The following is a 15,864-nucleotide window of genomic DNA, read 5'->3' as shown; positions in this document are numbered from 1 at the left end:
TGAGCCACTGACTTGGAAAATCTAAGAAATTTGGTGTCTCGAGCGGGTTGGTTGTAGTTCCCATAATATTGTCTGCTACAGGTATTGTACCTAATCCCCCACGGCCTTCTTTGATGTCCTGAAACTCTCACATAGTCTGGTTCAAACCATGCAGAAGTACACCATTCTGCATACCTGCTCGATGTCAAGGTCGTTGAAAACAAAATGATAATCCGTTGAAAAATGGGTAAGGATCCTTCCTCCCTTTTCGTAAGTAAATTAGTCCAAGGAAATCAAATACGTGTCTGCATGCTAAATATTGGCACTCTCATTGGACAGAATCAGTCTGGAAGGCTAGCTGCGCATTTTAGGGACTATGTACGATGGCGCGTAGATGCAGTTGACGGGCTATGCCCCACCAATGGTAGAATGGTAACCATATATGATTTGGTGGCTGTACCTGAACAGATTGCTTGGATCAATCTCAACAGCTCTTTTTTGAGTCAACGATCAGGGGGATGCAAATGTTAGGACCTTAGAGGACAACCAAGACAAACCGAAGCGATTGCCCATAGTGACAATAGGGACTATGAATTGGCAGCTGCGACAATGACTTCTCAGCAGTAGAAGCCCAGTATCTTTATTGGTTACCTGTCAATTCCGCTATCCCTAGAATCAATTGTAATGACAGGTTTTTTGTTACATAAAGCCTTAAAAAAATGCCATTCAAAGAAATATAATATGCATTCAAGTTCTCTAAGGAACTGAAGCAAAAGATGAGAAGGGTGAGAAAGAAATTTGATTTTGAAGAAGCCGAAGTTTGTTCCTCCTTCCGATCAGTCTATTAGTCTTAACGTTCAAACTAGAGTTCAGACTGTGATTTTAAAAATAAATGCCAGGAGAGTTCATCGTAGAGAAAGTTCTTTTATAAAGTAACAAAAAATGGCTTTAATATCATTCAATAAATTACATTTTACATCTAAGATTGGTAAATTTGTGGCAACAAGTAACAACCGATTATGGCCAAAGAAAATTATCTTCGCCGAATCCATCCGGCACCTTTGAAAATTTTGAATATTCTTTCTCGTGGGATTTTTTCTGCAACGCGATCGAAAACGGGCATCTCCTTATCCGTGAACCAGGACTCTTTGGCCAGTGCTTCGGCAATTTTCGGGTTTTTGTAAAACTTATTTAGATATTCCGGTGGCAACTGTGATTCTCTTAAAGCATTTTCCACAACAGCACGGTGGGCCAGAGACACTTCCTGCGGTACTTGACTACGTTGGTACACGAGTGGCACGGGTTGGATAATAAACTGTCCTGCGGCCAAGCTGACGTAGGCGACTAGGATGAGTATGGCTTTCATATTTACTGGAATATTAAAAATGGAAAAGCTTTAGTATAACAAAAACAAAAAAAAATAAAAAGATTTTGTGTTGCAAAAAACACTTCATTAAGCTTCATAGTAATTAAATTTCTGAACTGAATAAAAATTGTTTCGCAAGAGGTTACTTCAAATGTACATTCTAAAAATAGAAAAACTAAAGCAGAAAATATTGAAATAAGGTTCGGCTTTAAATTGAGCGGTTGATTTGTTGATTTCTTTCAATCGTGATTATTTTTTCCTCTATTTTTAGAAACAGCAAAAAATATGTAATGATTATGAAATGTGAACTCTTGGGAGTTCCAAAAGATATAATTTTATGCATATCCAACGTGAATTCCGGTTGGAGAGGTCAAGTATTCGCGTATATTATTGTGAGGATTTAAAATTCATCTCAAAAGATTGAACGTCTTCACCGGTTAATTAATTCATTCAACTCTCTAGCGGGCAACGGCAAAAAGTGCTGAGTTGGTATCATACATGAGGAAAGCAGGTAGTGATGCTTTGTTATTTCAGCAATTATGCCTTTGACCTCAACTAGGTGCTTCCTACTTGGGATTGGCAAAAAATTGAGTAAATTTCATGATAATCACTTCACTTAAAAATATGATAGCTTCATTATTAGCGGACATGAAGAATGGTTTGCAACATCCTGTTAAAGTGGTGTCTTTTGAAAACGTCAGTAGATACTCAGTAAATTGTTCCTCATAGTTTTTCAAGGTTCGAAATTTTGTTTTGCTTCGTCAATGCAGTAATTCTCTCAGTTTCTCACTCTTTCATTTTTCTTTAATTGACTTTAATATGAAGTCCTGCTTTATCTAAACATTTATCCCTCTCCTCATTAATTGTGACATACAACAGAAAAAGTCATACCAAAGTATCTGAGTCACATTTTTCCCTAAAAGAGTCTCAATCAATTTTATTTGCAACTAGGAATTTCAACGAATGAGAGGAATAGGCATGTTAAGAGAAGGATTGGCTGGTACGGGAAGAAAAAAATTCAGTAATTTATAACCATTACTATTATCATTTAAAATTTAAATTCATGTTAAAGAGCGACTACATATAATGTAAATTAAAAAAGGGGAATGAAAAAAAAAGTATAAAGTGTTAGGACTATTTTTTAGAACAAGGGAGGAGCCTAGAAAATTACAGAATCAGTAACTTCAAAATATCACTTTATAATTAGAACTTGACGGTCGTGAAACAACTAAAATAAAAACATGTAAAATTAAGAAATAGAAAAATTGCATAATTAATCTATAATTTTGTTGAAGTTTCTCTATTGCGGGCCCTCGAGAAAACTCCGGGTCCAAGGGGAATCCCCCTTTCGTCCATCTCTCATCGGACCTGGTTGCAGGAAAAACATGTGATCAATGGTTAAGTCCAAACACGTGCCAGGATCTCAATAAGTGCAAACCCTTAAATACATTCTCTGGGAAGAGAAACCTATATCGCAAACAACCATAAGTGCTTATGATTCAAGAGTGCAATTGATGCAAGTGATGCAAATTGCAAAAAAAAATGGGGTCTCTGGCCGAGGATGGTTGTCTGGATGTACATAGCTGTGGTGCGTCCAATCCTATCGTGCGGCCCTATTCTATGGTGGTAGGCTCTGAGCAAAAAGTACAATAGAACGAAGTTTAAGAGGATTCAAAAAGCCGCGTGTGCAGGTGCTACTGGGGCACTGCTGTCCTGCCCGGCAGATGCTCTGAATGTACTCCTGCACTAAATTCGTTGTAGTGTGCAGTGTCGCCAGAATATGTGAGTCCAAATGCTGGATAGCGAAGCCCTACGGCCGTAGTAATATCCTGGACGTAGTACCTCGGGAAATCTGAGCATTCTCCACAGACTATGCCAAACGCAAGCTGAACTTCACGAGAATGCTATGGACTTTCCAACCAGGGCAGAGTGGAAGATTGGAAGGGAAGGCGGTTTGGGAGGCGATGACACAGTGTTATTCACCGACGGATCAAAGATGGTCTGTGGAGTCGGTGCGGTGGTTTGCTCGAATACATACAGGGTAGGAGAGCTGCTTTCCTTTGTGAATGCTACGGGCTGAAGATCTGAGCCGGTTGGACTCTGCCTCCCTACTTTCATAACAGCAGTCATTATCTTAGGAATTTGTGGCATCAAAACGGCGCACCCCAGCGCTGATTGATCCTAACTTGAACAAAGATGTGATTTAGGGAGTAGAGTCAACACATAAAACAGAAGCAGCAATAAGTAGGAATTAGAAAGGAATATCAGTAACATGACAAAAAATTCAACAAACAAAATCATGGAATAGACGTGGTAGAAGTATGCTAACTATACCCAAAGTAAATCCGTTTGTAAATTAAACGAAATGGGTGCTCTTCTCAGAAACATCCAATAATTATTGTTAATATTCAATGTGAAGGAAAAAAATTAATGAAATCGTTGAAAGCAACTGAACCTGACGACATCCTATCTGAGTTCTGGAAAGCAAAGAGCTGGGATCCAATCTTGGGGCTCAGTGAATTTTTCAGTCGGGTTAATAAAAGAGGTAGAACACCATCTGATTGGCAAGAAAGCACGATCGTTCAATTCTTGACAACCATATTCGCGACATTCTTCAAGTAACCGTGAATCAAACGGGGTTTGTCACGAATCGCAGAACTACTAACTTAATACACGCTGCAATGTTACTCATGGAGAAATGTCGTGAGATGCATCGCAATCATTACATTGCATTTCTGGATCCAGAGAAAGCGTTTGACAGTGTACCACCCACCACGTGCCCGTTCACCACTCCTCTTTGTTTTTGTTTTATACATCACCACAAAAAATTGTCTCCAGGAACTCCGAAAACGGAATGATCGCCTCATGCAACAGTCCCAGGTTGATTCTGAATAGAACAGGAATTCTATCGACCGATCACTATGAAACAGGGAATATCTCTGTCAGAGGGCAGTGACCTGCCCAGAACTGAGAAATTTACATATCTGGGATCAATGTATCAGCCAATAATGAATTGCGTTTTGATATTGCTTCACGTATTAACGCACCCTGGATGAAGTGGCTTGCCACAACTGGCGTTCTTTGTGATCGACGTTGTGACGACGATCTATTGTTCTGATTGTTAGTTGACTATAAGAGACAACGGTAATGGAGACAAAGGTGTTTCGTCGGACTAGTGGCGTAACACACCTGGATCACATCCCAAATGAGGATATTCGCGATCGATATGGGGTTGCACCTATCGTGAGAAAATGACCTGAAAGGCCTCTTTGATGGTATAGTCACGTAACAAGAGCTAACGAGAATTTACTTACTAAGATTGGTTTGGGCATCGAAGGTGGTGGTAAGCAACCGAAAAACCGACCGACATAACGGTAGCTTGATACGCTAGAGGATGATTTGAAGGCTTCGGGAGTGTATCCAGATCAGCACTCAAATAATTAACCATCGGTTCATAACAGAATGTTCAGAGAATTAATGTGTGCTATGTCTCAATTCTTTCACCGATCATCGCAAAACAAGCGTTGAGGGGTTAGGTCTGGACTGATGACAGATTTCACTTGAATATAATTCGTACCCATTACGTGTTTGCGATTATATTTAAGTGGAGCAATTACCATCTGTTGTTACTTTCGGTCACGCTGCTCCCAGGGCAGAGGTGAGGCAGCGTCTGATGAGTTGCCTCTGCCCTGGATCAAACCGTCAATCCAATTTTTTTTGCTTTTTGAAAACTTGGGTTTAACTCAAAAAAGAGGAGTCCGTGAACTACAAAAGAGGAAGTAAGTGGCTTCCCAAGTGGTTCGATCCGTCACTAAGTGGGTGCAGACTCAGGACTCCCAGCATCCTCAACAAAAAAAATTAATATTGTGGTTAAGATAACTGCGAGTGACATCAAGTACAGTGCCGCCGTTGGCAGAAACGATACTCTCGAAATATGGAAATCATCAACGCCTTCAATGCTTTCACCAGCAATACAGATAGAAAGAATATTAATCAAACTAAAAACCTTGGTTTTGTATAATCCGATACTACTTGCCTCCTTCTCTACATCCAAAGCCATTTGGCCAATGTTCATCACTCGATGAGAGCACAAAGATATTTTATCAGCGTAGTCAAACCGTATGAGCAAACATTTCGTTGTCCATTGAAGTCCTCTGCATCCTCTGGAATCATTATGAATATTACCACCAACAAGAAGAAATAATATCGGTGATGAGACAAGCCTTCTCTTTCGGTTTCAAATTCCTCTAATATTTCACACATATTTCAACAAGTGGCATTGTATGCATTCTGGGTTATATGTCCTTCTGATTTCATTAATTTCTCCGGAATGCCTTTCCTATGTAGAGGTTTCCAGACATACTCCCTGTTGACAGGGTTGAAAACTTTCTCGAAATCAACGAAGAGCAAGTAAAGCAGAGGTCTGAACTTCGCGCACCCCTGCAAGTTGTTGTCGTGCTTAATGCAAAAGGACCTAATTTAAAAACCAACTTGGTCTCTGCCGATCAAACCTTCGAGTTGTTCTTTGATCCATTCCTGAATTATTTTAGCTATTTGCTTTATTGCGTCAGTGAGCACGCAAATACACTCCAATTGTCAAATTCAATACGGGGGCCCTCTATCGGAATTTTAATGATTTTCTTTCCTCCACTCTTTGGGAAAGATTTCGGATTCCCAGGATTTCCAAGTAAGTGAAAAGCTGTTTTGTTGATTCAATAAATAGATCTCACTCCTCAGTGATATAATGTTATTTTGCGAACACCCCTTAAGAGAAAAAACGGAAATAGTTATAATCTGCGAAATTTTCGAAAAAAGATCATAGATATTTGGGTTGGACCAGCAATGTAACCTTTAAAATGTTAGTCCCAACCACTAGTTTGGATTCTAGTTTAAATCTGGAATGCTCTGAGCTATCGCCTTTACATTGTTTTGACGGTTTTGACTCCATTTGGGTCGACCCATCCTTAAATTAACAGAGAACGAGTTTCTTATTACCGATAAGTGTCTTTGAAAATCGCGTTTTAGTCGATGCGTGGAAAATAGAATTTCAGATCAGAGATAACTACAGAAATACCATCAAACCTTTCCGGAACAACTTTCTATCAAATTTTAACTGCTGAAATTAGCCTCTAGGATTACGACATAACAGCTTTAAGGGTGCGGCAAAAGTATTCGAATTTTATACTCCGTGGATGCAAATAATACTTTCGAAATGAAAAATTGCAAGGGACGTTACGAAGTATTTTTCTGGAGGACTGTTGTTGACTGATTTTGCCTAAACTATTTCTGATTATTATTTTTATTTGTGTGGAATATAATGTATAACCTTTGTGATAATGAAGACGAAGATTTTGCGTTGGATCATTGTGTAAAAAGCTACGCCTGAAATGAAAACATCTGTGATCGATATGGGACTACATCCGTCATTGAAAAATTATGAAACAAGTGCTCAAAATAGTAGGACCAAATATGTAATTCGTGCTGATGAAAATATATTTGAGGGCTTAAATTCCCTTTATCAATTACATCTGTTCTTCATTTATAGGTTTCACTTAGGAAAGAACACACCATCAAAATCTCCCTCTGATAAAACAAGACATGATAAAATCCCGATAGAAATCCTTTTAATGTATAATAGTGGTACTTATTATTGACTAGAATATCAGATCAATTAATTTAATTCAATATAATTAGTTTGTTATACACTTTAAGTAATCAATTATAACTAGGAGTCGCAGTCGTCGAAGAAGTTTTTTGTAATCATTCTCTTTTTTTAAAAATGACATTTGCCGTCCCCTTCATGGCACTCTGCTCTTCACTCCTGTGGCGAGGTCTAAACTGAGTGGAGAGCGCCGGCGACGTCATTTGTCCGCTGGTATTCGCAACATTCGAAATAAATTTCGAATGATTGGCGCATCGAGATTGGAAATTGGAGCATCAAAGTCAATAGAAAAGACCAAATGCCCCGACCTGATACGCTTGATAATGATTTGGGGGCCACTCCCTCCGGACCAAGTTTACAGGAACCAGTTTCGCTGAGTCAGGGGGTAAAATTCTGTGTAAGGGACAGAGTTATTTGAATCGTATTAATGAAGAAGGCAGTTCAGAGGATTCTTGGGTATGTTAAATTGTTACAATAGGCTTCTGGCATAGCAGCAGGAGCACACAGGGAAATTCCCCCATCAACTGGCCTTACGAATCAACGGCAGCTAGTGAAGTTTCTAAAAAGGCATTGGAACGGACTATGCTGTTTCCGCATTTGAAACTAGAAGCACCTTCAGCTATCTTCTGCGATGCATCTGCCCCACTTACTTCATATAGCTGAATTAAGGGAGTTTTTTATTTTCAACGATCACGAGCCGTTAACTTTTGCCTACCCTAAAAGAAATTTAAATTATATTGGGTAATTTAACACAGATATTCAGCATAACACAATTATTCTTGATTACGTATAGCTTATAGTATCCCAATATCCAAAGTGTGGTGAAATGTGTCTTACGGTATCATCTGGTCTCGTATCACTTCCACTCTGGAAAACTAATTTCCAAAGTTTACGCAATCTACCCTGCCCCGTGAAAAACATAAATGTTAAAAAGATATGTTTCGCTTTCTGTGAAAACTGACTGCAAAAATTGTAGGTGTAGTTGCCAAAATTGTCCGCAAACAAAAGAAACATGTCAGTCAAGGCTTTACTCTAATGTCATCCCGATACGCCCACATGCGTTTGGATTTTATCGTTATGCCTTATTGCGAGGATTAACACTACTGTCTACCCATTTTAGACCGTAGTCAGCCATAGAGGCTATTAACTGTTACCGGAGCATTCCCCGACTTATAGATTCCCAGATTTGGCATACGATTTCGGATCACTTCAGGCTGCTTATGGAAAGGATTCTTCTTCTTGCAAGATCATATCTTAGTCATCCGAATGGATCGACTTGAAATTTTAAGGATGTATTTTCAGATAGCTATATTTAAAAAAAAAAAAAATGCAGTAATGCAGTCCTTAAAAAGTCGTTAACCTGATGTGCCCACTTGAGAACGACAGCATACTATCCTGTAACCAACTGTATGTCGAGCGTTCTCATGCTAGGTCAAAACAGCAATTCAAAGAGAGTCTACTTCGAACTCTGATAATGTGAACATAATGCAAAGCAGGCTAAAGGTTATGTATATGTACATAGTAAACACAAAATAAATTCATCTTAAATGCTTCCATTAAACTCCTGACAATTCCAAATCCTCTACACCTAGCAAATCCCAAATATTTTTCCCTTTCTTAGCCGGTTTTTGGACGCCAAGCACACTTGGGAAATGCTGTAGGGTTTCGTAAATTTCAGGGGAACTTTTTAGATATTTCGAAAGCAAGTATTGCCAAGAATATCGTATTAACATTTCAGAATGATAGTTATGCTTAATTAATGCGAGCGCACTCTCTGTATAAATCACGGCCGACTCTATAAGGCTCAGTCCCTCTAAATAGTCTCTAATTTTACATATCTAAGCAGATATAAGAGTGATAAATAAAAACAACTATATTAAAATGTAATAATGAATTTCAAAAAGAATGTTGACCTCATGATCTTGTTTAACCGAAATTTTGAACATTAGTAACGCTTTGAATCTTCGTCCTTTTGTTGTCCGTTCGAATACTCTTTGAGGCATCTGAGTGTCGTCCATACGTTGAACGTGCCCAGCCCATTGTAGCTTTGGAAGTTTGATTAATTTGGAAAATTCAAGCTCGTCAACTCACGTTTGCATCTGATTCGCAAAACGTGGGTTGGCTTCCTGAACCAACACCAACAGTTCTACTACCAAACCTTACTTCCACCTCCACGTGGTGATCGCTGGGAGTTCTTTCTTAATGAAAACTGCAGGCGGAGAAGGATGAAGGAGCTTCGAACAGTACTACTAACGCAACGACGAACCCGGCAAGGAAAACGGACTAACAATTTGCGCATTTTGTCATGAAACGTGCGCTCCCTGTACAAAGAAAAAGATGACAAGAAGCTGGCCGATACCCCGTCCCAATATAGGGCTGAGTTCACAGCATTGCAAAATATGCGGTGGATAGGGCCGGTTTCTCGGTGAAGAACCACCATACCATATATTATAGTGTCTATCCAAAAAACCATGTGCTCGGAGTAGGTTTCTTAGTCAGCCAAAAAATGAAACCTACTGTTATCGGCTTTGAAAACATAAAAGGACGGCTATGCACTCTGTGATTGCGAGCAAATTTCGAAATATAAGCCTCATTAACATTCACGCCCCTACAGAGAAGACTGCAAAGTCGGAGAAGGATAACTTCTACGAGGCAGTAGAGCGAACGTTCGAAGTCTGCCCAAGTATGATATCAAAATCATATTTGGAGATTTAAAAAAACTAAGCAGTGACGGAGCTCTTATACAGGTGAAAATTTAGCTCCCATAGCTTATACAAAACCACCAATGACAACGAACAGTGTCCTGATGAATATCAGAACATATAGGGTGGCAAATAAAGATTCTGGCAAATATCTCGTTATCATGGTGTTTCGAGCTCGAAGTCCTCCGTAACTATATCTATAAGGAGGATACAGATACCGCAATAACCGCAGTCAACAGAGATCTTAGAGATGAACCATCAACAAATGATTTCACAACCATCTGAAGAACGTTATTATTGACGATTAATGTAAACTAGCAATGGAACCGAAGATTGTTGCATACTGGCCAATGGTGCACTCTCAAAGAACACGGACACACGCAGATACGTCGATGGGAGAACCAAAAAGTCTGTGAACTCGAAATGTACAGGGAGCAACTGCACGAGACGCGCATGTGTTACCAGCAATTCAGCAGGATAAAGCTTTACACACCTCGATGCTCATCCTGCCGGGATAAAGAGGAAAATAACTGAAGACGACCGCATCACCAAGAATGGAAGAAACAGTGGCGTAATGCATCGGCTTAAAAATTATAAGTCGCCAGGAGCTGATGGAACAGCCGCACTGATTAAATATGGAGGCGACCAATTACACCAAGCAGTTCTTGAACTTATACTCAAGGTGTGGGACAGCGAATCAATGCCTGACCACTGGCAATGAAGAATTTTTGTCCCATACATAAAAGCGAGATATCACACAGTGCAGCAATTATAGAAGTATCGCGTTGCTGAGTACCATCCAGATATTCTTCGTTATCTTGCTAGGCTGAATAGCCCCATACGCCCAGAACATCATTGGCCCATACCAAAGAGGCCTCACTCCAGGCAAATCAGCAACAGATCAGATGTTCTCTTTGCGACAAGCGATGGAAAAATGCTGCAATATGGCTACCAGTTGCATCATGTTTTCATTGACTTTAAAGTTGCCTAAGACAACATAGCCCGGGTAAAACTTTACACGGCCATGAGAGAATTCGGTTTCCCGACGAAATTAATAAGACTGACTAGGCTGACCAATGTGCGAGGCCAGATAAAAGCAGCAGGATCACTCTCAAGACCATTCGACATCAACAACGGTCTACGACAAGGGGATACCCTATCATGCGTCCTCTTTAACCTGGCCCCCGAGAAAGTGATCCGTGATGCTGAGGTAAATGCGGAGCAACAATCCTCTTTGAGTCCACCCAACTACTGACCTATGCTGACGGTATCGACATCATGCGCGATGGAGCAGGTGGTGCTAGATCTCGGGCTGCACATCAATGAATGTAAGATGAAATATATGGTGGCAACGTCAGCACCAAAAGCCAACCAACGAACAACATCAAACCGCACTGGCCAAACAAGAAGAATGAAAATTGGAGAATACAACTTTGAACCCTTGGTTTTTTCTCCTATCTAGGGTCGAAAATCACAACCGATAACAGTTACGATGATGAAATCCGCGCACGATTGTTGGAAGTCTATTTCAACTTTCAAAAATTGTTTCGCTCGAAACGTCTCACCATAGGGTCAAAGCTCTTACTGTACAAGACAATGATCTTGTCAGTCCTCATGTATTGCTCGGAGACTTGGGTTCTTAGCAAGAAGAATTGACAACTCTGGGTCACGTTCCAGAGAAGAATTCGCCGAAGAATTTTAGGAACCCTGCATGGGGACGGACGATTTCGCAACCTGCATAACGACGAAATTTATGAGCGATACCCTCTCCCCCTCCCGCGCTTGGTTATGGATAAAACCCGGCTGCGGTTGCGATGGGCGGTTCACTTAATGCGTATGGATGAGGATGATCCACCCTGGAAAGTCTACAAAGGCAATATCTATGGTAGAAATAGAAAACGAGGCAGACCCTGCCTGAGATGGAACGATGGCGTAGGGGAGGACTTCAGACAGCTTTTAGGGATATCGAATTAGTGGACCTCTGCGGAAACCCGGGATGTCTGGAGTTCCAGGAATGTCATTGTCTTATTAATTTTTTAACGTTTTATTGGAGACTCTATTTCTTCCAATGTTGGCGATCCAATGTTATGCTCAATCATAAATCTCGTAGGTTCTGGCGATTGAGTTGTATGCGATGGGCTTTAGGAGTTATTTGAAATTAGACGCACCTCCCACATGTGTTTCCCTCTCACTCTCAATAATTGCTAAATTTTTGCTTTTACAAAGGTCGGTTTAGGATTGATATCCACGCTTCAAACTCTTCACCACTTTATCGACTTGTGTTGTGTTGTTACTCGCAATGTTGTCGTCAATTTTCAGTGTTTTCGTTATTATGGTGTTCGTTCGTTTCTTTTGCCGTAATATTTGATTAGCTGTTCGGAGGTTTTGGTAATTTTCTCACTTCCTCGTTCAGGTTCGCGCTACATGTAGTCTGTACGCCTCGTTTTCCTTGCCAAGGGCCTATTGGCATTTATCATCCAACCAATAATTTCTCTGGTGCCGGCATTCATATCCAACCATTTCTTTCGCTGCTGTTCTGATAGCACATTTTAAGTCATACTAGGTATCATCTATAGGCTTCTCCGAAGGATTCTGGAGAATAAGGCCTGATCGTTCTTCCAGGTTTGTCTTGTAATCTTCCACTGTCAGATCATTTTTTAGTTATGCTACTTCAAATCTTGGAAGTGGGTTGTTTAGCGAATCGCACACAATCCTTCGTGTATAAGTTTGAAGTCAATAATATTAGCTTTAAATTCTCTATCCACGAAGAAAGCGACTCCAAACTGAAGTTTTCCTGGTGGCTCCCCATTTTTGACAATTGTGTGAGACCTCACAACGGTTACCTTATTCTAATTCATTTCCTTGACTACTAAAACCTCGAGCTTGTACTCCATGGCCTGTTGGAGAAGGCTTTTGATAGCACCAGATTTGTTCAGTGATTTTATATTCCAGGATTTAAAAGTGCAGTAGTTATTGCTATATATGCCATGATAATTTTCGTTCGCACGATAGTCATTGCCTTAGTTAATAAAATCTTTTTCTGAATTTTTTTTTTGTCAGATTATTGCTTATTATTCATTGTAACGGTTTAATATACTTCTTTTGGATGGCTATGGGAATACCCACATTTTATAAAAGAAAAATATTGCATGCTGCATAGAAACTCTTCTACTCCAGCTTTCGGTTTTGAGCTATCTGGTTCAGAAACTAAGTTTTAAATTGTTCAGTGGCCAAGAAACATTCTCTGCCACATACACATATGCACTGAAAAGTGCTTGTTGAAATTTAATTCTGGTTTCATGTAGTCTGCAATTATTTGCAGCCACTTTATGTTGCGAAGACCACATGACCTTCTTTTAAATTATGCAGTAACTTGAATGTAAATAAGAATTAATCTTGAGGGCGATTATGGCCGTAAAATTCTATCCACTGCCCCCTCTCCTCGAATAAATTTAATTATTTTTAAAACCTCTAGAATGAATTTATTATATACATTGCCTGATGAACCTGCTTTATTTCAAATTATTCTATTTTTATCATCTGTCTCGCTTGGTGCGGAACCACCTATATTACTGGTCGTAAGCATCCAATCAAAAATATTTTGGAATCGAAATTTAACTAGATTCCGGATGCTGCGATTATCAAACCATGGAAACTGGAATAGCGTATGAGGGTTTCGAAAACAATGTTCAAGAATTCAGCACCGAGTTATTCTTGATTCTGTCCTTAGCGCAATTCAAAGGAGATTGCATTCGAATTTCTCATACACTGTTAAAGATTTCGTCCTTGAGCGCCTTTGGGTTGCTTTTATTAGATTCACTTATCAAAAGTGAGTAAATAACTCAGGGTAACTTCCCAGCAACGCGACAAATTAACATCTATATATGTACGTATTTCAGAAAATTTTGCAGGAACAATTGATAGATTGGTTCCATCCGTGACACAATAAGATAAAAACATGGGCGGTTTGTATAATAAATGCACAACTATTACGTCCACCTTTCAACTTTTTGTTAATTCGGCGTTCCAATAAGTAAAGTTTAAGATAATTCGCTAATTTATATAGAAAGAACATTTCAAACATGTTCTTTGGCATTGAACGCTTCGTTACTTGTTTCACGCTTTTGACCAAGGTATCGCACTTGCTTCCAATGAGTATCTTTATTCGCGTTTTAGTTTGAATCAAGTGTACGTGATCATTTGGGCGACTTTATCAGCGGAATCCAATCAATGGCGACCTTCTAGTAATGCCGATTACCGAATCAGTAGCTAATCCATTTCGAAACATCACATTCTAATTCAACGTGCATCACATTTAGCTTTAATCACTACTTAACTTTCATTCAGTTGCACTATTTTGTCATGCGTGTAATGCACGTCGGTTATTACGAAACGTTCACTTTTGCCTCATGGCTTTTGTCTTCGCCATTGTTTTTCAGTATTATTACCTTATTTTTCCCGAAGAGATTGAAATCGAACAAATTGGCCGTTAGTACGTTAACTACTTGTATTTGTCGTGTAATTTGATTGGAACTCTTTGAACTCACTCACGTTTATTAGGCAACTGGCTTACATATGAATGTTGCCGATCTTTTATGTGGATTTCATGATTGCCACCAATCCGCCACGGAAGGTTCCTATAAAGTAGGAGCGCCGTGGCCTATCTGCAGTCTGCCCGCTGGAGCAGTGAGTCTATACAATGGGGCGGCCTGTTTTCCAGCACCTGCACCTCGCATAATGGACCAGTGAAGTTGTTCGTTTGTTGGCACTGTCAACCGGGGTGCCTACAGTTGAAACCAGTGGTGGTTGACCAGTGCATGATTAATACTCAGACGGATCTGGACCAATATTTTTCGTTGAATTTGTTATGGCGTCCACCAGCCGTTATGAAATATCGATTTTTTCACTTGCGAATATCGATTCAGTCACGATCAAATCAACAAAACCAATGCAATCACCACACCCGTGTAGCTATATTTTGCTAGTATTACTTAATGCGGTAAAAGCGAACACTTCAATCCCGGTAACAGTTGAGTGATGTTACTATGAACCTTTCCCAACTTTAGGATTTATCTAATGTGGCAATTGCACTTTGCGCACCGTAAAAATAGAGAAGAATGCATTCGTACTCAGGATTTAGATTTGTTTAATGGTTTGTCTTGCATTCTTCTTCTTTTTCTTCAACCTTTGTCCCGTTCACAAGCGGGGTCGGCTCGTCGTGATCGGTTTCGCCATTTGGCTCTATCGAATAACGGTTTGTCTTGCATTGTCAACTCAGAAATATCCCAGCCCCTATTCCAACCAAAAAGTGCTATTCAGATCGTCTAAAATGGCCTGCCAAGACCAGCTAACATGCAGCTGTGCTGGTTGATTCTAGAAGTCTTCATCCTTTGGCGGCTAATCCTAACCGATCAGGCCTATCCTACTAGGAATGTAGAGATGTGTGCATCATCATCGAATGGACCTCTCATGGCCCTCAGGCTAATCTCTGACCGGACCTTGACCGCGAATTTGTGGTCCAGTTAAGAAGACGAGACAGACGCTGCCTGAGATCGAGCCATGGCGTAGGTCAGGACGACAGCCAGCTTTTAGGGATATCAAATTTGTGGACCTCGGCGCAAAACCGGGATGTCTAGAGTTCCTTACTAAGGCAGGCCTAGACCGGACACCGATACTGATAGGGAGCATCACAATCGTGCAGTGCTATGCACTAACGGAGACTTTCGATATAGTGGAGCAAGATGCTTTCTGCGAGCAGGCGGTTTTTCAAAGGTAACATTGTGATAGTGACGGGTTATCTCAATGTTCGAACATGTCATGAGGAGGAATGGTCTTAGTCACCAGAATAACAACCCTAAAAAATTTGTAGATTTCTTCATTATCTCGTAAGCTGGGTTTCAACTGGTAGGAAACAGAGGTGATGAAACACTTCTAATCGATCGACCATATCCTGATTAGCAATAGATTTGGGAGTTGCGAATATGCGTCACTAAAGGGGTGCTGACATAGGCCTCGAAAGGGATACCTTACCTTACCGTCACTATCGTGTCCCTATTACTTCTGATCGCAGAAGAGTGGACTGTCGCACAGTGGTGCACTTCTCTTCAAAAGTTGCCCAAAATATTTTTTTCGCTTCTTTCGATTTTTTATATGTG

At 40.1% G+C, this 15,864-nt stretch overlaps 1 protein-coding gene across 3 annotated transcripts; it reads right to left on the bottom strand.

Moving 5' to 3' along the window:
• Window positions 1–907: 907 nt before the first annotated feature.
• Window positions 908–14,411, bottom strand: LOC119650151. 3 transcript variants are annotated; one of them, XM_038052690.1, is made up of 2 exons: window positions 14,261–14,411; window positions 908–1,350 (listed from the first exon to the last, which is right to left on the bottom strand). In XM_038052690.1, exon 2 carries the CDS (start codon window positions 1,343–1,345, stop codon window positions 1,013–1,015), a length of 333 nt encoding a protein of 110 aa, XP_037908618.1. In that variant the 5' UTR covers window positions 1,346–1,350; window positions 14,261–14,411; the 3' UTR covers window positions 908–1,012. The 3 variants fall into 3 exon arrangements, with proteins under 3 accessions (XP_037908618.1, XP_037908617.1, XP_037908620.1); XM_038052689.1 differs by having other exon boundaries at window positions 14,158–14,400; XM_038052692.1 differs by having other exon boundaries at window positions 14,257–14,399.
• Window positions 14,412–15,864: the final 1,453 nt, after the last annotated feature.

The sequence above is a fragment of the Hermetia illucens genome, chromosome 2, assembly GCF_905115235.1.
Source record: "Hermetia illucens chromosome 2, iHerIll2.2.curated.20191125, whole genome shotgun sequence".
Taxonomy (NCBI): domain Eukaryota; kingdom Metazoa; phylum Arthropoda; class Insecta; order Diptera; family Stratiomyidae; genus Hermetia; species Hermetia illucens.
The sequence above is the reverse complement of the archived record's forward strand: the minus strand, read 5'-3'. Positions and strand labels throughout refer to the sequence as shown.